Source organism: Chaetodon trifascialis, chromosome 10 (genome assembly GCF_039877785.1).
Source record: "Chaetodon trifascialis isolate fChaTrf1 chromosome 10, fChaTrf1.hap1, whole genome shotgun sequence".
NCBI classification, from domain to species: Eukaryota; Metazoa; Chordata; class Actinopteri; order Chaetodontiformes; family Chaetodontidae; genus Chaetodon; species Chaetodon trifascialis.
Genome location: NC_092065.1, coordinates 29,745,972 through 29,767,684, shown reverse-complemented (window position 1 = coordinate 29,767,684; position 21,713 = coordinate 29,745,972). Strand labels below are relative to the sequence as shown.

General features: G+C 40.4%; 1 protein-coding gene across 1 annotated transcript; it reads right to left on the bottom strand.

The window, feature by feature from the left end:
* Positions 1-283: 283 nt before the first annotated feature.
* LOC139337790 (mixed lineage kinase domain-like protein) lies at positions 284-19,543 on the bottom strand. The gene is made up of 11 exons (XM_070972555.1): positions 19,398-19,543; positions 15,688-16,141; positions 14,280-14,378; positions 11,378-11,555; positions 5,983-6,083; positions 5,754-5,889; positions 4,463-4,547; positions 4,220-4,362; positions 3,425-3,474; positions 1,813-1,953; positions 284-1,447 (listed from the first exon to the last, which is right to left on the bottom strand). Exons 2-11 carry the CDS (start codon positions 16,133-16,135, stop codon positions 1,398-1,400), a joined length of 1,431 nt encoding a protein of 476 aa, XP_070828656.1. The 5' UTR covers positions 16,136-16,141; positions 19,398-19,543; the 3' UTR covers positions 284-1,397.
* Positions 19,544-21,713: the final 2,170 nt, after the last annotated feature.

The following is a 21,713-nucleotide window of genomic DNA, read 5'->3' as shown; positions in this document are numbered from 1 at the left end:
AAATAAATAAATATACAAGTGCCCGTTGCCTGCCTGCACCATTGCCCAATCCACCATGCATCTCTGGGCATTACATTTGGCCAGGCTTTTAAGTATTTTTTTAGGATCAAAGATCTTTTGAGCCCCCGAGAGCCCGTGCCCCAGGCCAAGAGGGCACTCTTGATCTTTCATGAGGAAATCCTATCCCTAAACCATATTAGTGTCTTCTACATGGTCATTTCACACATTCATCATCTGCTGTCAAATTTATCAGACTGATCAGGAATAAACCAAACAACTTCATAACAGGAAATGAATTGTTGCATGACTATAGATTTATTGCAGCTTTTAGGAGAAAAAGAAATCTGCAGGAATACCTAGTTGGAAGCTCAACAATTATCAAACTCCAAACTTAAGGGTTGTGGGGATTTTTTTGAGCGAAGACCCTGGTTGCATAATCAATATAACAACATTTTTTAAAAACAATATAAGGGCAATAGAAAAAAGTAATACCATTTTGTGATGATTCACCAAACATAGATGTAACATTTTGAAACAAAAAAAGAAACACACTTGTTAGTGCAGCACTTTCTGAAAGATAGATAGCATTCTGTCTGAGCCACAGTAGTGTGAAGTTAATCCAAGATGGTATTATTGAATAAAAAAAAATTAATTGGTAAAAACTGAATGACAATGTATTGGTTTGCTTATTTTCATTAGGCACATTTTAGCATTTAAACATCAGCACTCACGTATCAAACACCACTTTTATTCACAGAGAGAATTTATGGTCATGGTAAACATAAAGGCTAAGGGTCCTTTCACACCTGACAGTCTGGCCTAAGGTTCATTTGTTTGTTCCATTTCATACTTTTGATTTGGTTAGTTTCACATTGCTTGCACTTAAGAACATTACTAAATCCTGCTGTTATAACATATGTTGGCTGCCTCACCTTATTGACTGGTCTGTAGACAGGCATGCATTTCATGTCAGCATATTATCAGTTCAGTGGGTAGCTCGCTCCCTCAAGTAATCAATAGAATGAATGAATACATTTATTTCATTTTGTTGCCACTATAATTATGTTATGGCATTACTAACAGCCGTACCAACTTCAAGTACAATAGTAGAGACTTGTTCGAATTTGCTAAATGAATGAATTTGCTAAGACTTGATTTTTAGAAACACATCCCTTATTTGAACAGTATGACACACTTGTCCAAGAGTAACAATGAACTGAAATGCAAATGTTTGGCTTTTAGTGCCTTGTAAACTTTTTCTGTCGATTACATACAAATACATACATTACATTTTCAGCAGCCCACAAGCTTGTTTTATGACTTTATAACTGTACTTTGCCCAGTGATGACCAGAAACCCTGAGCATTGCTAATGGAGAGCCAGAAGGATGAAGACTTTTATTGCTCCTCTAACTGTGCCACCACGCTGCGCAGTTTATCCACCAACACTGTAGAAGACAAAGAATTAACAACACATTTTATATTATGTGATATATATATATATATATATATATATATATATATATATATATATATATTCTTAATTACATAATGATGATCACCGGTGATAGAAAGAAGGACAACAGAGTGAGCATGTAAGAAATGTATGTAAAACAACAGCGTGTTAGAACTTCATGTTACACTCGGCAATGTTTGGTGCTTTCAAACACTGAACAGACTTTTAAAGTCGAGTTTTCCTATTTTGCTGCTTGAACATTTTTCATTCCCTTAAACACCAACTTTCCATATAAAGACTTACATATTCTGTACTGAAACCTATTCAATCATTTTGATGACACTGACTGTGATTTACCTCCGGCAGATGGTCTCTGGAAGCTATCATAGGCCCGGCAGGCGTTGATCAGATCTTCCAATGGTTCAGGACAGTTGTCAGGGAGCGGCTCCTGAAATTTCTCGTTGCACACTTTCTGATAGATATCCTGATTCGACAAACCTGGAGAAAAAGTGAGAACACATTAAGAACACAAGTAGAAGCTCACAATGATAGTTTAGTTGTATTTTTAGGCACAGTGCTGGTCCCCATGGTCCTACTATAGTGCCCTTGAGCAAGGCACTGACCTCCTAACTGCTTGGATCAGTGATTATGTGGCATTCCCGTCACTCTGGCATCCCTCCACCAATGCATGTCTATAGGTCCTGTCTGTGCATGTATTGCAGGCCTATTTGTGTATGTAATGAAAAAAACTAACAACAGTGTAGAAAATGTACTTTCCCCAAGCAGAATTAATACATGGAAAATGTAAATTTTGCTTTGTCAACTATGTCCTTCTCTGTAATTTGCAGTTTTGTAAGTTTTATTTTTGTCTAAATGGAACCCATGCAATAGAGCTGCAGTCCCCAACCTTTTTTGCACCACAGACCGGTTTTATGTAAGACATCATTTCATAGACTGGCAATGGGGGGATAACAGAGAAATAACATAGAATTATACAACAAGCATAATAATGGACACAAAGTACATTAAAATAACATTTATGAATAATACAGTCAGTGGGAACCCTGAGCTCGTTTCTCTGCAACAAGACAGTCCCACCTAGGGGTGATGGGAGACAATAAGACCTAAAGTGCGTTCCCCGCACTCCGTCACTTTGTTTGCCGTCACTTCAGAAAACCCAGCTTCACAAACATAGGATGTTAGAAATGGAAGGAGTTTTTTTTTTTATTGTTTTGTGGCGATCTCTGGATGTTCTACCTTGATTTTAATCCAAAATGCTGGCAGACTTGACTCAAACATACTTTTAAGGCCACCATCATTTGCACCAGGCATGTTTACAAATGAGTTGCAGATCCATTCCTTCACATTTCCTGGATCTTTTGTGGTTGGGAAGTAATGCTCAAACTCTTTTGAAAGCAGAGATAGGTGATCTTACACCAAGCTTAATTTCTTTTTTATCATGTGACTCAAACAGGTACATGTCAAGCGCATCAAGAGGGAAAATGTTATTAAAACATAATCCATTTTTCAAAATAAAACATATTTCAGAGTGTGATTGTCAATCATCAAAATAGCATAACAAATATAAAGTAAAGGATTTCTTCTTTCTGTACAGCCTGGTACTAAATGTCCTACAGACCGGTACTGGTGGTTGGGGACCACTGCAATAGAGAGTTAACTGCTCTTATTGGATGACACTATATAAATACATGAATAATAAGAAAAATACATGACAACATAGCAATGACCATAAATTACAGTCATTCGGAATGCAAGATTTCTTGACAAAACCTGCCTCTATCACTGAAATGGATGGAAAATTATGTCACTTTGAACCCATTTTTAGCAACACGACTTCATGCTCACCACAGCTGCAGTTCTCAGTAAAAGAGGAAACATCCAAATTTAACACCTGCCTATCAAGTCTAAATGAGGTGAGTACTTAATGCTGTGTTCTGAAGATACACACCTTCAAAAGGTCTCTTACGGGTTGCAACTTCCCACAGGACAATTCCAAAGCTAAAAGACAACATTTCCATGTTAGTGAAGACATTTTTTTATATATTTCATTCAAGTCTCCTTCCACTCAAAAATATGTTTTACCATACAGAATGTTGTTTGGCAGAGTCTGACACTAGAGGGCTGAATAAGTTTAAACGTGTGATGTGGATATTTGAAGCCTCCATCAAACAGATGATGACAAAAGACTTCAATGAAGTTGGTCACATCTTGTGTTCAGCAGTACAATTTTTGTAAGAAACAAAAATAATACGAACAACTTCACTGCAGAAAACGCTTGTCTAAAAAGGTGGATCTTAAAAATGTAATTAGTCTCTTTATTTATGATTACTAAAACACTTATTAATGCTTTATATAAACCAATAAGGACAACATTTCGGTTGCCAAGTTGGTGTTTACTTGATTTGTCTTTTTAGGTCTTTCGTTCATCAGGAAGACTGCTCTAATGACCTGTTTGTCTGCTTTATAAAACAGCTACATAGTATCTGAACCAAAACTTATTTATTAACAACTTCATACCATTCAAAACTGCAAACTTAATTTTAAAGATTCCTTTCAAGTTTTTGCATTAATAACTGCCAACAATATGACTTCTCAGAAAGCCACAAACCATTGAGCATTTTTAATCAATCACCACACTGATGCCTCTCTTATTACCCAATATGTGATAAACCCACATAATTTAAAAAAAACATCATTTTAAAATCATGAAGATGTGCAGAGTAAGTCATGGTTGGTATCTGACCTGTATATCTCACACTCTTTGCTGTAGACGTGGTTTATGTTGTTGAGTATCTGAGGGGGGGAGTAACACAGAGACCTTATCTCTTTGTCCTTTGATGATTTCTTCAGCGATGTCTCAGTTTTGGCCAGCTCAAAACCTCCCAGCTGAAAGGCAACATTCATGTAAAGATTTCACTCATCATCACCAACCCCTTAAATCCTGACCTTCAGTGGTGGGTGTCCCAACATGCGCTGGCCTCAGTACCTTGACTGTGTAGCCTTTAGCCACAAGGAACTTGCTGCTGTTGATGCATCCATGAACCTTAGATTTTTCCTCAGTCTGGTGCAGTCTAAGAGACAACAGTGGTAATCATTATGATAATATCTTCTATCATAAACAATGACTCATACAGGTAGAATGTAATTTGAAGCTACACTTGTCAATATATTATATTAACATTGAATCAAATGACTATCAACTACCTGCTCAGCACCAAAGAGCAAACAGACACAATTAAAAACTACTTGGCAGAGGAGGGGAACTCAAGTCAGGACATATTTGAGGGCTTGAGAGAGTGAGAATCAATGACAAAAGACTTGACTTGGTTTTCATGACTTGACACAGATGACTTGAAACAAAGATTTCTTTTCTATGGAATATTTGCTTTATTTCTAGGAGTTGAGAAATATGTTTGGTTTTTGAAACATGACTGGCTGATTTCAAGCACAAAGAGCACACAGCTGGCAACCCAGGACACAGAAGACCAGCAGAGCGAGTTATCATAGTGGTAGCTAGTCCAATAATAATAATGTGAATTCAAAGATTCAACTGTTGATGATATTAAGGTCTGCAACTCAAAAACACAATAACCACAACATCCAATTTCATCCATCACTACTAATTGTTGGCTAACAGAAAATCTTGCAAACTTTTTTAGGGGCACTCTTCATTCATATCCATTTAAGAGGCTTGTTATTGATTAAAACAAAGTGTCAAATATTAGCATGATTTCTAAGATGTAAGAACAGGTTTACAAAAGTTTTTTGTTTTCATGACCACTGATTTTAACTGATTTAAATGTGTAGACCATCAGACTTTCATGCGATTTGACTTGCTTGATCGGAGCAATGACTTGACTTGTCTTGCTTGACTTGTAGCAGGGAGTTGATCTGACTTACATGACTCTCAGCACAGTGACTTGAAGCTACCTTGTGACTTACACATGTGTGACTCATTCCCTCTGCCAGCTGGTGAGGAAAGTGGAATATTTAGCAGCTTAAATGGTTAAATATAAACAGACATTTCTGTCTGGATAATGTACAACTTATATTATATATATATTTTATAACAACGTATATCAATATCACAACATAAACAACAGCCCTGACAGAGGATGTTTTCAATACATTTTCTATATATTACTCTATTCTACATATAACCTACCAGCAAATTTATCAACACTCTCTTTGCCCTCCTCATTTGTTTCATCATTTGTTGCACACCATGTAAACTTGTCAGTGAACCACATATAGATTTTCTGTAGTTGTAGACTGACCGGTAGAGTCCTTGTGCTGCATCCAGACACATATAAGCTTTCCTGGTCCAGGAGAGTTTGCACTCAGAGTCTAGAACCTGACGGAGACTTCCCTTCTCACAGTACTCCATGATGATTAGGAACTGAGGGCTGGGTGCTAAAGGCAGTCACAAGGGAAAATCACATTCCTATCATTCGAAACTTGTAATGTGTCTGATATTCTGTGATTCACATGCTGCAGTTCACTCACCATTCTCATCTTGGACACATATGCCAAACATTCGCAGGATGTTGGGGGATTCAAACCGCTTCATGGTTTCAACTTCCTTATTGAAAACAGACCGCACCTCCCTACATATTAAGAAAATGTTTATGTAGACATTGAATATGGGACAGTTATTATATGTCACATATCTATACACAATAATATACAAGGCCGTGTCCAAATATGAAGCGTGAGGTCAATTTTTAATGCAGCAGTCACTGATAGTGATGGAAGAAGTACTCAGATTTTAAACTTAAGTGAAAGTACGATTACCACAGTGTGAAAAGTAAAAGTACCACATTCAAAATGTAATTTATGCAATATCTAGAACTCAAGATGACTCTTGATAAGATCACCAGGCAAGTCCAGTTGCCTTTGTAAAACAAGTCTCTCCTGGAAGACATTCGCAGTGTTGCACTTGTTTTTCACATGTAAAGGCACAGAAATAAGTTCGGCTGGAAGAATGTAGTGAGATTTTTTATAACTCCTAAATTAACAGCACTACGAACAGGCACACAGAGCCGAGGCTTTTGTTGGAGACAATGTGGAACCCCTATGGCTAACCATGTTCATGTTTTTTGGTCCTGTCCAAAAATCCAGTTATTTTGGAGGGAGGTATTAACCGAAATAAATAAAATTATAAGAGTGGATTTGGAATTTTCTTTTGTTGTTTTATATCTCGGCAAAATTCCGAAAACAGTCCTGCATAAGGACAGATACTTGTTGAAGATTCTTCTGGCTAGTGGTAGGAAAGCCATAACAAGAAGGTGGATGCAAGTGGATCCTCCAACATTGATCCAGTGGCACGGGATCATTCATGAAATTTACTGTATGGAGAAACTTACTTTTACTTTAAGACTCCAATTGGAGAAGTGTATGGAACGCTGGGAAAAATGGATTGAAATGTGATAAATGGCCACAATCTGTCCTTCTGTTCCTAAGTTATGGTGTGTTTCTGCACAACATAATGATGCCACTGTGAAGTTGACCTTTGACCTTTTGGATGGAGGAGGAGAGGAAAACAGGCCGGTGCGCTTGTGCGTCTTTGCCAGCGCAGACCATGCACAGCAGTACCGGTAATATTTTGCTCTAACGTGTGTTCACTGCCCAACAAATTGGAGAAATTGCAACTGTTTTTGGTAAAAACTTTCCTTTTTGATAAAGCTTATAGTTAGGGCTGGCTCAGGCTGGTCCTGGACCAGCCCCTAGTTATGCTGCTATAGGATTAGACTGTTGGGGGACATCCAAAGATACACCGAGCTCCTCCGTCCTTCTGTCCCTCTCCATCCGCACGCTCTCATGTCCTACCACGGCGTGTTACTAACTGAGCTCCTTCCCCGGAGTCTCTGTGCTTTGTCGTCTTGCAGGTTCCCATGGACAGTGGCTGAATCTGGATTGTGGATTTCAGCTGCGTCTCCTGCCTTGGCCCTGCCTGACATCCACTGCAACTGCTACTGCTGTTATTACATCCACTGTCACTGTTACTGTGACTGCATGTCTGTCTCTCTGTCTCTGTCTCTCTCTCTCTCTCTCTCTCTCTCTCTCTCTCTCTCTCTCTCTCTCTCTCTCTGACTGCTTTTCTGTCTGTCTGTCTGTCTGTCTGTCTGTCTGTCTGTCTGTCTCACTCTCTCTCTCTTGCTCTTCCTCTCTCACCCAACCGGTCGAGGCAGATGGCCGCCCACCCAGAGTCTGGTTCTGCTCGAGGTTTCTGCCTGTTAAAAGGAAGTTTTTCCTCGCCACTGTCGCCAAGTGCTTGCTCATGGGGGAATTGTTGGTTTCTTTGTAGATAAAAGAGCTTGGTCTGTACCAGCTCTATATGGAAAGTGTCCTGAGACAACTTCTGTTGTGATTTGGCGCTATACAAATAAAATTGAATTGAATTGAATTGAATTGAATTAAAAACAAGGACTTTTCTTCATCTGCGGTTTTGTGCTTCATTGAGACATGGTTGTGTGGATTAATACCAGACTCTGCGATGCAGCTGGCTGGCTTCCAACTCCACCACATGGACAGAGACACGGAACTTTCCAGCAAAACTAAAGGTGGAGGAATCTGTTTCTACATCAATAGTGGTTGGTGCAACAACATGACAGTGATGCAACAGCACTGTTCTCCTGACCTGGAATCTTTTACCATTAACTGTAAGCCTTTTTATTCACCCTGTGAGTTTGCGTCATTCATTCTGGTCGGCATTTACATCCCGCTGCAGGCCAACGTGCAGGACGTGCAGCGCATGCTCGTCGACCAGATACTGTGTGTGGAGCACACCACAAAGGTACCCTCACTCACAAACTCCTTAAATACAGTTTATTAATTGCCCGACCAGAGAGGAGAATACTCTTGATCACTGTTACACCACAGTCAGGGATGCTTATCACGCCGTCCCCCGTGCTGCACTGGGCCACTCTGACAACGTCATGGTCCACCTGATTCCTGCGTACAGGCAGAAACTAAACCTCTGCAAACCTGTAGTGAGGACATCAAGAAAGTGGACCAGTGAGGCTGTGGAGGATCTCCAGGCGTGTTTGGATTCTGCTGACTGGGATGTGTTCAGGACTGCTACCAACAGTCTGGATGAGTGCACGGAGGCTGTGACGTCCTACATCAGCTTCTGTGAGGACTGCTGTGTTCCATCACGCTTCAGGGTGAGTTACAACAATGACAAACCCTGGTTCACAGCCAAACTCTGACAGCTAAGGTTGGCAAAGGCAGAGGCCTTCGGGAGTGGGGACAAGGACAGATTCAAAGAGGCAAAGTACAAGTTTAGCAAGGCGGTGAAAGAGGCTAAACTACTGTACTCTGAGAAGCTCCAACACCAGTCCTCAGCTAACAACCATCCCCCGCAGCACCTCACAACAGCTCCAGCTCCAGTCACCTCCACCAATGCCCACCTTAAAGCCCCCCCCCCACACACACACACACACACACACACCTCAGTGACAACTCTTTCCATCCATGAGAGGGACGGCAACAGACTCTTCAGGAGATGGAACCCCCAGAAAGCAGCTGGACCAGATTCTGTCTCCCCATCTGCCTTGAAGCACTGCGCTGATCAGCTGTCTCCTGTGTTCACAGATATTTTTAACACCTCACTGGAGACATGTCACGTGCCAGCCTGCTTCAAGTCTTCAGCCATCATCCCTGTTCCCAAGAAGCCAAGGACCACAGGACTTAATGACTTCCGACCCGTCGCCCTGACCTCTGTGATCATGAAGTCCTTTGAGTGCCTTGTGCTCTCACACCTCAAAATCATCACTGACCCTCTCCTGGACCCCCTGCAGTTTGCCTACAGAGCCAACAGGTCTGTAGACGATGCAGTCAACTTGGCCCTCCACTTCATCCTCCAGCACCTGGACTCTGCAGGAACCGACACTAGGATCCTGTTTATGGATTTCAGCTCTGCCTTTTACACCATCATCCAAACTCTGCTTCAGGAGAAGCTCTCCCAGCTGAGTGTGCCTGACTCCACCTGCAGGTGGATTACACACTTCCTGTCTGACAGGAAACAGTGCAGGATGCTGGCGAAAAACATCTCTGATGCAAAGACCATCAGCACCGGATCCTCTCAGGGCTGCGTTCTTTCTCCTCTGCTCTTCTTCCTGTACACTAACAGCTGCATCTCCAGTCACCAGTCCGTCAAGCTCCTGAAGTTTGCAGACGACACCACCCTCATCAGACTCATCTCTGATGGAGACGCGTCCGTCTACAAGTGGGAGGTTGACCATCTGGTGACCTGGTGCAACCAGAACAACCTAGAGCTCAACGTTCTAAAGACAGTGGAGATGGTTGTGGACAACAGGAAGAACTCAGCCTCACCTACCCCCATCACCCTCTGTGACTCCACTATTGACACTGTGGAGTCTTTCTGCTTCCTGGGAACTATCATCTCCCAGGACCTTAAGTGGAAGCTGAACATCAGCTCCCCAATCAAGAAAGCACAGCAGAGGATGTACTTCCTACGGCAGCTGAAGAAATTCAATCTGCCAAAAACAATGATGGTGCACTTCTACACAGCCATCATTGAGTCCATCCTCAGCTCCTCCATCAACATCTGGTACGCTGCTGCCACCACCAAGGACAAGGGCAGACTGCAGCGTGTCATTCGGTCTGCAGAGAAGGTGATTGGCTGCAATCTCCCGCGTCTTCAGGACCTGTACACCTCCGGGACCCTGAGGCGTGCAGGAAAGACTGTGGCTGACCCCTCCCACCCCAGACACAAACTCTTTGACACACTCCCCTCTGGCAGGAGGCTGCGGTCCTTCAGGACCAAAACCTCACGCCACAAGAACAGTTTTTTCCCATCTGCTATCAGCCTTATCAACAAGACCTGGAACCCCCCCGACACTCTTCACACTCCACCTCTGCCCCTACTTGTCACATTGACACTGCCATAACGCTATGCGTTACATTAACACTCAGCTTGTACTTCTTTCTTGCTTCTGGGAAAAAAAAAAAACATACTTGTGTATATATTTATATTGTTATATTTTTTTCACTTTTTAATAGCTTATTTTTTAGTAGATGCGTCAAGCACCAACCTCACCAAAGCAAATTCCTCATATGTGTAAAATTGTACTTGGCAATAAAGGGTAAATAAAGCTTTTTCTGACTCTGATTCCGATAACTTCATCATTTTATCTATTTGTGTGAAATTTTGTCATAATTAGTTTATTTTATGTGCAAAAATGTGTTTCTGTGAGGTCACAGTGACCTTTGACCAAAACCTAATCAGTTCATCTTTGAATCCAGGGGAATTTCTGCAACAATTTGAACAAATTTCCTGAAGGCATTCCTGAGAGAGACATTATTTCTGTCACTTTTCTTGCACACATCACGAATGCCCACCAGGAAAGAACAATCCGAAAATGTGCAATGTTATCCTCACATTAAAACAATATTATCCCCCGCCTACCACCATCTCCACTTCCACCTATGACACCGGGCTTTCCATTCCGCTTTCCAATGTGCTCTTTAGGATTAGGTATGAACATGTCTAAAAAGGTTGGACATGAAGTTCTATGAAATATGTATTTTCAAGCATAAACTGACCAATTATTACAAATAAAAAGAGGGCTTTACCATCTCTACAGCATGCAACATCCTCAATACAGACACACTACCCCAAACCAAACTTTACCAGGGAAAAAGGACATTTCAGGAAGAACATCACAGAAAGAACTCCAGTTTGTCTTTTGTCTACATATGAACTCAAGGCTGACAGATAATGGGAGGTCCTGGCTGTAACAAATCCAGACCTTATGCAGGCACAAATGATGACGGAAAGAAAAATAAAAAATAAAATCACAAAGTATTAATGACCAATTAAAAACAATTAGGTTTTTTGTTTAAATTCAGTATTGTCCTGAAATGTGGTACAGACCTTGGGCTGGTGTTCACAGGGTCAGTGTATCTCTTGATGGCCACAGAAAATCCACGGTACTCTCCTCTGTAGACCTCTGAGGTTGATGTTGTCATGAAGGGCACTTTGGGATGTTCGTACTTCAGCTCATCTGGTTTGATCATCCGGATGACTTCATTAGTGATGCGGGGCTTATTCACTGTACAAAAAAATTTCAGTGTGGCTCAGGAAATAGAATAACCATTGGGGCAGCAGACACAAATTGTCAACACAATACTGTTACATCATCACCTTTAAAGTTGATATATATATAGAACTTATTTGCACATCCAGCAGTTATGGAGCAACATGATCATATATCTGGAGTTGAGTTAGTGTCACGTGATGAATGTACAACCCCTATTCCAAAACAGTCAGGGCACTGTAAAATGTAAACATCATGTCTCAAATCAGGCATATTTTGTCTCAAAATGATGCAGAAAAACTAGTCCATGCATTTGTAACTTCCAGGCTGGATTATTGCAATTCTTTACTATCAGGCTGCCCAAATTCGTTGCTGAATATTCTCCAGTTGCTCCAGAACGCTGCAGCATGTGTTCTGACAAAAACCAGGAAGAGTGATCATATTTCTCCAATACTCGCCGCTCTGCACTGGCTCCCTGTAAAGTTTAGAACAGAGTTTAAAATTCTCCTCCTTACTTACAAAGCCATAAATGGCCAGGCACCTTCTTATCTTAAAGAGCTCATAGTACCTTATTGCCCCACTCCAACACTGCGTTCCCAGAATGCATTTCTACTTATGGTTCCTAAAGTCTCCAAAAGCAGAACAGGAGTCAGAGCATTTAGCTATCAAGCTCCTCTCCTGTGGAACCATCTTCCAGTCTTTGTCCGGGAGGCAGACACTGTCTCTACATTTAAGAGTAGGCTTAAAACTGTCCTCTTTGATAAAGCTTATAGTTAGGGCTGGCTCAGGCTGGTCCTGGACCAGCCCCTAGTTATGCTGCTATAGGATTAGACTGTCAGGGGACATCCAAAGACACACCGAGCTCCTCTGTCCTTCTGTCCCTCTCCATCTGCAGGCTCTCATGTCCTACCACGGCGTGTTACTAACTTAGCTCCTTCCCCGGAGTCTCTGTGCTTTGTCGTCTCACAGGTTCCCATGGACAGTGTCTGAATCTGGATTGTGGATTTCAGCTGCGTCTCCTGCCTTGGCCCTGCCTGACATCCACTGCAACTGCTACTGCTGTTATTACATCCACTGTCACTGTTACTGTGACTGCATGTCTGTCTGTCTGTCTGTCTGTCTGTCTGTCTGTCTCTCTCCCTCTCTCTGTCTCACTCTCCCTCTCTTGCTCTTCCTCTCTCACCCAACCGGTCGAGGCAGATGGCCGCCCACCCAGAGTCTGGTTCAGTCTGAGGTTTCTGCCTGTTAAAAGGAAGTTTTTCCTTGCCACTGTCGCCAAGTGCTTGCTCATGGGGGAATTGTTGGTCCTCTGTAGATAAAGAGCTTGGTCTGTACCAGCTCTATATGGAAAGTGTCCTGAGACAACTTCTGTTGTGATTTGGTGCTATACAAATAAAATTGAATTGAATTGAATTATATTTAATGGACAACACATCAACTGCACAGAACAGATCAAGACAGACAGGAAGTCAGACAGTAGAGAATTCAGTAAATTTTCAAAATAAAACATGCTGTGTAGACTCCCTATCATAGATCAGCAATAAACACATTTAAAACACACAACAAAAGAAACTATTTAACTATGAGCCTACTAAACCATGGTAGAAGCACAAAAATGGCCAAATAAACACAATCTGAGCAAGTCAACAAACCTCAGCAGGTAAAACAGTCTGTTTCTGAAATTCAACCAGTGGGGATTGGAGACGCTTGGAGAATGGAGTAAACATTCATTGCATATGTACCCTGTGGAGATCTCAAGTTACACTAGTTTTTGTGAGGATTTGTGCATGGCAACTAAAACCTTCTGCACATGCAAAAAAGTCCAAAGACCAAACCAGAAATACACTGACAAAGGAGATTAAAGCAGCAAAGAGGTGCTACCCTGAAAAGCTGGAGGCCAGCTTTTCAGTTAACAGCCTTTTGTCAGTCTGGAGGAAACTGCAGGACATCACCAACTACAGGAAAACATCCCCCCACAAAGCTGAGAACCATGTACTGATTGACGACCTGAACACATTCTACTGCAAGTTTAATAGGCCCACATTTACACCCATCAATAACCCCCTGGCTCAGACATCAGCCAACCGTTCATACCCCCTGCACCACTGACCCCCCACCAGCACTCAGGATCTGTGAATAGGATGTGTGTCACCTCTTCCAGACAGATGATCAGGAAGGTTTCAGGCCTTGATGGTGTGTCCCCCTCCAGTCCTAAAGTCTGTGCTGATCAGCTGGCACCCGTCTTCACATTGATTTTCAACAAGCCACTGGAGCTGTATGAAGTTCCCTCATGCTTCAAATGCCCATAATAACTCCAGTGCCAAAAAATGTCCACCTCAGGATTGAATGGCATAAATCTGTTGTTGTCAGCAGTCTTACAGATGTTGACCCTGCTGAGTGCAGATCATACGTCATAAATGGAGAGTGTGAGGGGCTGTTCATCTGGGTGGGGAGCAGTTTTGGTGGCTGGTTGTGTGTTGTCCCGCTAACCCTAACCTGAGGTGAGTGTAGAAGTTGTTGAGCTCATCAGGGAGGTGGGGCTGTCTTTTTTGGCTGAAATTCTGTCATGGCCTAGATGCCCTGCCACATGCAGCAGGAATTTCACTAGTACAACAACTACTTCTACTGATATAGTTCGTAGTACTAACTGCAGTAACAAAACTGATGCATTAATTTGTACATTTCTATTTTCTTACCATAATCATGCTGAAATATATTAAAGTGTTCTGGTGTACTCACAGATCTCCACAACCGTTTCCACGTTGTTTTTGACATGTTGAAATTCTCTCAGCATGGTATCTGTTTTCTCCTGTTGGCTCTTCATGTAATCCAGGAGCACTGCGGAACAAACAAACAGATACTGAATCCTATCCTACCTAAATTCCCCACCAGATCTTTCACAGGCATGTCCTTTTAATGAGGACTTACAGAACTCACATGTTAAATTTAGTCATTTTTGGTTAGGGTTAGGGAGTCAGAAAATAAAAAGGTAAATGTTTTTTTACATGAGGTCATTTCAGTCAGGACCTAGACGAGCTACAAGGTTCAGTAACTGCAAAATAACAGTTCCTGAACTGAACACATTATCTGGACGGAGTCACTCGATCTCGTTCATGTTTGCTTTCCTGCCACACCACAACAGTGTTGATCAGATAAATTATAGGGAAGTTGATGGTATTCAGAAATGGCATTTGTGTAATGTCCCTAAATTTGAAGTTTGCATTTGAACGACAAAGGGGCAGCCTTGGCTCATCAGGTAGAGCAGTCGTCCACGTATCAGGAAGTCAATGGTTCAATCCCTGGCCTCAGCAGTCCACATGCCTAAGTATCCTTGGGCAAGGTACTGAACCCCAAAACTGCCCCCGCTGCTGCACCATCGGAGTGTGAATTCATATGTACATCACTTTGGATAAAACTGTCTGCGCTAATTGTGAAAGCTTCTTTAAAAGTTATATTAAACCAATGAAAGCCTCTTACATTGCTTCCGTTTGACCTGTTGACGAATGTTTTAAAGCATCTAGCACCAATTAAAGACACACATTTAATGGCCAGAATTTATGTCCTTTGATGTTTCTTTCTGTTTCAACTGACTTCTTATTTGTTTAGTTGCCCAATAAATATATCAGAATCAGAGAGCCTTTATTAGTCCCCCGGAGGGGAAATTTCATTTCAGTTACATCCCATCCAAGAAACACAGTATTCTTTTAAGTCCTACTTTTAACCAGCAACGGTCAGTGCTGCAAGGTCAACATCACGACTAGGCAGTCTGCGGCCAATTAATGATGTACTACTTAATTTGTCACATTTTTGGAGGGACAGCAACTTTACTCAAGACCCCAAAGTTCCTCTGGTGGTAATGAAGCTAATGTAGCATGTCATATCTGAGCTATCATCATTACCAGTTTCTGACTAGTAAAGTTTTCTTTCAACATCCAAGTTGTGACTATGACCAAAAACATTCATTCAAGGGGAAAAAAAATCTATCAATGTTAACAAAGCAATAACTGTATGCTTAATCCTCACACAACCAGCTATGAAATCACACAACTGTCTTGAGTTGTCTGATGATGTGAAAACTCTCAAATTGTAAACAAGTTTTTAAAAAGGAAAATACATACTCTACAGAGTAAGCATTAGTTTCCCTTACATTTCTTCAGCTCTGTGTCGTCCTCCCTCCTGTCCAACTCATCTTCTTTCTCTCTGGAGGTCAGTTCAAACACCTGGTACAGCATATTCCCCTGCTCCACCTGCAGAGCTCCAGACAGGACCTGGAAGGCATCATTGAGACGCTCGTTCACGCTGTTGAACTCGTCTCCATGGCTGCTCGAGTTCAGAATACGTTCCACCCAACTGGCCAAAGTGTATTTTTTGATGAGCTCCTGTGCTGATTTCAGAGTGATGGAGAGCTCCTTCAGAGCTTTTTCTATGTCAGCAGAGGTTTGTCCCTGCTCTCTGCGTTTCATGGACCTCACCAGCTCTTCCAGGGCTTTGACTCTATGAGAAACACGCCGACAGCGCTTCTTATTGGCTTTCACATTCTCCACCAAGGCGTAGATCTGCGAGGCAACGGACAGGATGGGATCTACAAAGTCCATGACCGACTGGAGAGACAGAGATGCAAATACAGTTTAACTGAGCCATAGTTGTTAACTGAAATAACTGAACCAAACTGAACAAACCTAACTTCAAGGCAGCAGAGGAAGATGTACTTGTATCTTTTACTTAAGTAAAAGTAGCATTACTGCTCTGTAAAAATACTTACAAACAAAAGTCCTACCTTCAAGGTTTCGCTGGTGTAAAAGTACAAGAGTATTAACAAGAACTGTATTTAATACTAAAGTAAAAGTACTTTATATAGAGTTAGTTTAATCTGTAGTACAGCATCATATTCTAGAAAGTGATCACATGTTCTGTTTGTAAAATCCAAAGTAAAGTAAGTAGTAACTGCAGTTGTCAGATAAATGTAGTGGACTAAAAGTAACATGCCATGTTCCTTCATCACCATGAACACACTGTTGTTTATTCTGACTCAGTCACACACACTCCATCCTGCTGCCACAAATACTCACTACAGCACCAAATGTAGATTAATCTCACTGAAAATAGTCCCCAACAAATATTCTATTTCCTCCACCTTGTTTGATTAAAAACTACAATAACCAGCTGTTTTAGCCTTTTTTAAATGAAACAATTTGTTTATGAGATGTTTTCCAAAATCTTCAGTGGGAACCAAAGGGCTTGGAGCTGACAGCTACAGACAGACAATAGTAGTATTAATTAGAAGTATTAAGAGACTGACTAATGGACTGTTGTTGGTTTTTTGGTATGACAAATATACTCCAGCCTGAGCCATTAATTATCTCATTATCACAACATAACAAATGGTTCTCATGTCTCATAAACCTGTCATCCATTAACAAGCATGTAGTGCAACTTGCAGGATAAACTTTATATTTTTAGTTAGTTAGTTCATCTAAACCACAAAATTAAATTCTCTCTTCTCACCGATAGTAAATTTTATCCATGCAGATAGCTACAATTTTACCTGCTGAGGTCTTGACATATCTGCTTCTGAACAGTACAATAGTAAAATGTGAAAATAGGATGGCTTGCACAATATGGCACTTCTACAAAGAATGTCCCTGACTTTTTGAATAGCTCCAAACCTCACTGTCAGCAGATTCCAGAGACAAACTGTTAAATAACTGTTTTCAAGACAGAACAGGTCCACTATAATTATCAGCAGCTGGCTCTGCATTGAACTGGGCTGACATGAATTTAATTCAGGTGATTTTGTAGGCACTCAGGTGAACTGAACTGATGTTATGTGAAGTTATTTGCCGAGAAAGTTTCCCACAGAACTGTCTCTCCAAATCCAATCAGGATGGCCTGTAATGCTGAGCCAGGTGAGTGAGAACGTAATTCATCCATCAATAATTTGTGTTGATGCTATAACATATCACTGAGTTACAGCCCATCATTCACATATTAATAGACAGGCTGATTGTTTCCTTAAAAACAGTCCTGTTGTTTAATCCATATACCCAACTGTCAAAGAAAATTCAGTCTACAGCAGGAGGTGGAGCTATTGATTTAGACATTGTTTTTCAAGGAGATTGTATGTAACTTACAGGTAATAACATACAATTACACACCAGTTATGGATGTTCTGCTCTCCAACTCAAGTTATGTCAGCAGACTCGCTCCTCTGTCACACCATTTAGAAGTAAATAGATACAAGACTACACTTATTATATAAGGACAAAAAGATGTACAATATATATATTTTGATTTGCTAAGACTTGTCTTGCCTCTCAAACACTGAAAACAAAAACTTTTCCAGAGAGATTAAATTTAATGTGGCTTTGAAAATTACACAGTCATTTCTGCTGCTTGAGCTCTCCCAAACAAAACATTTACCAAAGATGTTGTCTGATGACATTGTGAAGTAGCGTGGGATCATGCGAGTCCATTGTGTTGATGAAAATCTGATGTGACAGAAATGTCACGTTCACAGACAAGGTAATGCGCCTAAGTTTTATTCAAGCTGGTCGTGTTCACCGACTCCCATCTTCACTTTCTGATGTATCATCTGATGTTAGGGACTGAAACAAGACCAGACATGAAGCAGCTGATTGTCTTAAAACAATATTACTACTACTACAAAGGATTCTCTAGATAGCTTTCCACTGAAATGGGAAGAAGGATTTGGTGCCCATATTCCTCTTGACATTTGAGAGAAAGAATTTATTAACTTACACGTATCATACATGTTCAAACACATTATCCCTTATCATTTGAATGAAAAACAGTGTACTCACTACAGTCCAAACTCTTCATTACAACATGAAGAGCCTGAGGTGGCACTTCAGCAGGCATTGGAGCTAAATGCTAAAGTCAGCATGCTAAAATGCTGACACGCTGATATAGGTATAATGTTTTCCATGTTCGCCATCTTAGTTCAGCATACTAACATGCTAACACTTGCTAATTAGCATGAATGCCACAAATGCCAAAGAATTGAATGAATTAAAATGCTGACCTGATGATTGCAGTAGATGAAAAGTCAAAGGATGAACAAAGCTGGGGAGCATGAATCTCTGAACCACATTTTACGACAGACTATATGGTTTAAAAAAAACAAACTCAACTTGAGAACCACAAGTGCCTAACAAACAAATATGAGCGAAAGGAATATGATACCAGATACCTGAGAGATGTGGTGGATTAGGGTGACAGGGTGAAATTTTGATTCCTTTGTCCTTGCCAATGGACACTTTTACAACACATTATTTGGATTTCTAATTGTTAACTAAGCAACAACTGATTTATCCATGTGTAAAGCAACTTTCTCAATTAAAATGACATTTAGTGCTCTGCAAAACCCAAATCTATAATGACTCTTCTGCAGTTCCGTTTAAAGCCACAGTATGATCTACATACTGTGCATGCATTGATTTCTTGTTTATCTACAAACCCTGAGCTTCTTAGACTCACATACATAAGATATTCCTCATTCAATAAATCTCTGTCTTTGACTAATCTGTGCAGCCTGTTCTTTCTTCTTTCCTCTGCCAATTCTTTCATATGAGCAGGTAAGCTCCGTCTAAATACCAAAGGCAAGAGCATGAAAAAGGTAATTATTGCTCTCAGTTACCCTTGAAGCAATAACATGCTTCTGTCAGTTTTCATCAGGTTCACAAAGTGAGGAATCAAACTGTTTTAAAGAACCACAGTAGACAAATGACTCACTGTGCTCCTGATCTACAAGCAGAGTCTGCAGCAGAGGAACTTGCAGGGTATATAAAGAGCTGTCGGTTCAATGGCAAGATGACAAAAAATATAAAGATAATTTACCTGTAAGTGGATGTCGATAAAAGCTTCCCGGCTCAGCCTACGTACGGTGTATGTTATGTGTGAATGCTGGGAGAAAATGAAACTGTCTCGGTAGCCTTCAGCTCCTCCCTCTGCTGCTCACTACTTCCTGTTCCTCTCTGAAAACTGCAGTCCTCGCCCCAGCTCAGTGCTGCTCATACTCTGCTCTGACACACCAGGGATCTATTTATCTTAGCCTTGAAGCAAAAGCATAAGTCACCACATGGGGACAGAGGTGTAGAGCAGACATGTTCTGCAGGAGTCGTGATTAACTGTTATATTGACAATCTGTCAGGTTTACTGGTTTCATGTCAAACATCCAAGGTCAACCCACTGAAATTACGTAATACTAGTAATAACACAAGCACACTGTTAGGGTTAGCACCCCTAACCCTGAATTTAGCTTTTCACAGACTATATTTGTGTTATTGAACAGAAATAACTCTTCATGTTCATTTCATTATATGCTCTCAGTCATTCTTGCGTGTTTGTTTGTTTTGTTTGTTTGTTTGTTTGTTTGTTTGTCCGGAGTCTGCACACATGACTATAGCATCTCAGCATTGTTCTAGAGTTGCAGAGTATTTATTTGTTTAGCACTGGTATTATATGACTAAATGAATGAATGAACAAATTTACTTTGCACAAAGAGCATGACAGAATGACCAAAAAGCATCCGTACATGAAAGCACATTATATAACATGAAAACATAAGCAGTCCAGAGCTATAAGAATAAAATGTATTATAATGCAGTTATTCCTTTCTAACATTGTTCAGATGTTAAATAAATTTGAGAAATAATGAGTACTAATAATAGTAATATTATCATTACTATGATTATTAATAATAATAATAAGATACTTGAAGTAACACAAAGGTTAGGTATTGTGCTGTGTTGTTTCTATTCTCAGTGGATGGTTGAAGTTGATACCACAGTTTAATACATACAAACTATAAAATATATTAGTGTGGTTAAACTGAAACATCCAATTGTTTGTAAGCAAGGCAGCAAGTCGGTTTTATCTGACCTGGCAAGATGCACACTTAAGCTCACAAAGATATTTAGTTTTTCAAAGGCTGGCAATGAACAAACAAACCTTTGAGAATACAATCATTTTATTGATCATTAATGACTGATCAAATTTAGATTATCTCTGCATTTTGATGAAAACCTGAGAAACAAATTTGTCATTATAAAACCCTGACCACAAGTGGGGCAAAAAAAAAACCTTAAAGTTTGTCCCCGTTCATTAAAAGGTTATATCATTTGTATAGTGGCCACTTCAGGATGTTTAATGTCCTGACGAAAAGAGTGTGTATGCATATGTCTGCATTTGTGTGTACAACAGAGTTTTATGCATCTGGCCTTTCAGAGCTGCTTTAGCACCCAATGAATTGTCACTGGTGTAAAAACAAGCATTAAAATTCATGTTGGTTTCTCCGGATTGGTTTAGCTTCATTGATTTTGCTTCCCTGTCAAATCATTTTCACCAGAAATTTTAACTTAGGTGTAGCTTATCTTTGAGGTCAAAACAAGCTTGATGAGTTTTTTGGTTTGTTTGTTTATTTTTCAAGAAACTGAATAATTTCTCAGCATTTTTTTCAGGTCAAATATTATGTGAGGACTTCAATGCACATTTGCAGACTGATATAGGCCAGTTTCACCTAACTTTCCCGTTGTTCCCATCTCAAATGTCAATATGGGCTTGAATAAGGAATATTGTGTCACATTGGAAATTGAATCTTTTTAAAATCTGTGCTTTTGCCAAAAATACACATTTCATACATTAAGTAATCTGTAAAGGATCAAGAAAAGAGAATGTGATTGAAATAATAATTAAAAATGATCGAAATAATAATTATGCATTACAGATTCACTGGCAATCACGTTGGTTGTGTGTGAATGCCTGAGCATTCAGTGAAGAAGGCTGTGGAATACACTTGAAAGTTACAGGAATGTCTAAGGAAGTGATGTGTTTAAAAGCACTGGGGCTACTGGCTGTTCCTTTAATAATGAACAAACTTTCTGTGACATGTTTTAACAACAACCTATTGTTCTCTACGGATATAGTTCTTGAGTAATCACGTATCAGTCTTGTCAAAATAACAATATCAATTTACATTTTGTGTAGAACATTTAGTGCTTTAAAGAATGAATATGTACATACACTTTGTACAGACGAGTTCATTTCAAATATACCCACGGGGAGTACCATCTCACTGCAGCAGTCACAAATCTGTTCTGACTCTGGACATTTGTTGCATGTCATCACCCTCGCTTTCCTCTTGTTGCCTGTTTC

What these genes read in the sequence shown, in the direction of transcription:
- LOC139337790 (XM_070972555.1), bottom strand. Translation starts at nt 16,135, where the DNA reads ATGGACTTTGTAGATCCCATCCTGTCCGTTGCCTCGCAGATCTACGCC. An exon ending in CCTGTGAACACCAGCCCAAG is followed by an intron (nt 6,084 to 11,377) that starts GTCTGTACCACA and finishes CTTAATATGTAG; the next exon opens with GGAGGTGCGGTCTGTTTTCA. An exon ending in CCGTAAGAGACCTTTTGAAG is followed by an intron (nt 1,954 to 3,424) that starts GTGTGTATCTTC and finishes CTTTTTCTCCAG; the next exon opens with GTTTGTCGAATCAGGATATC.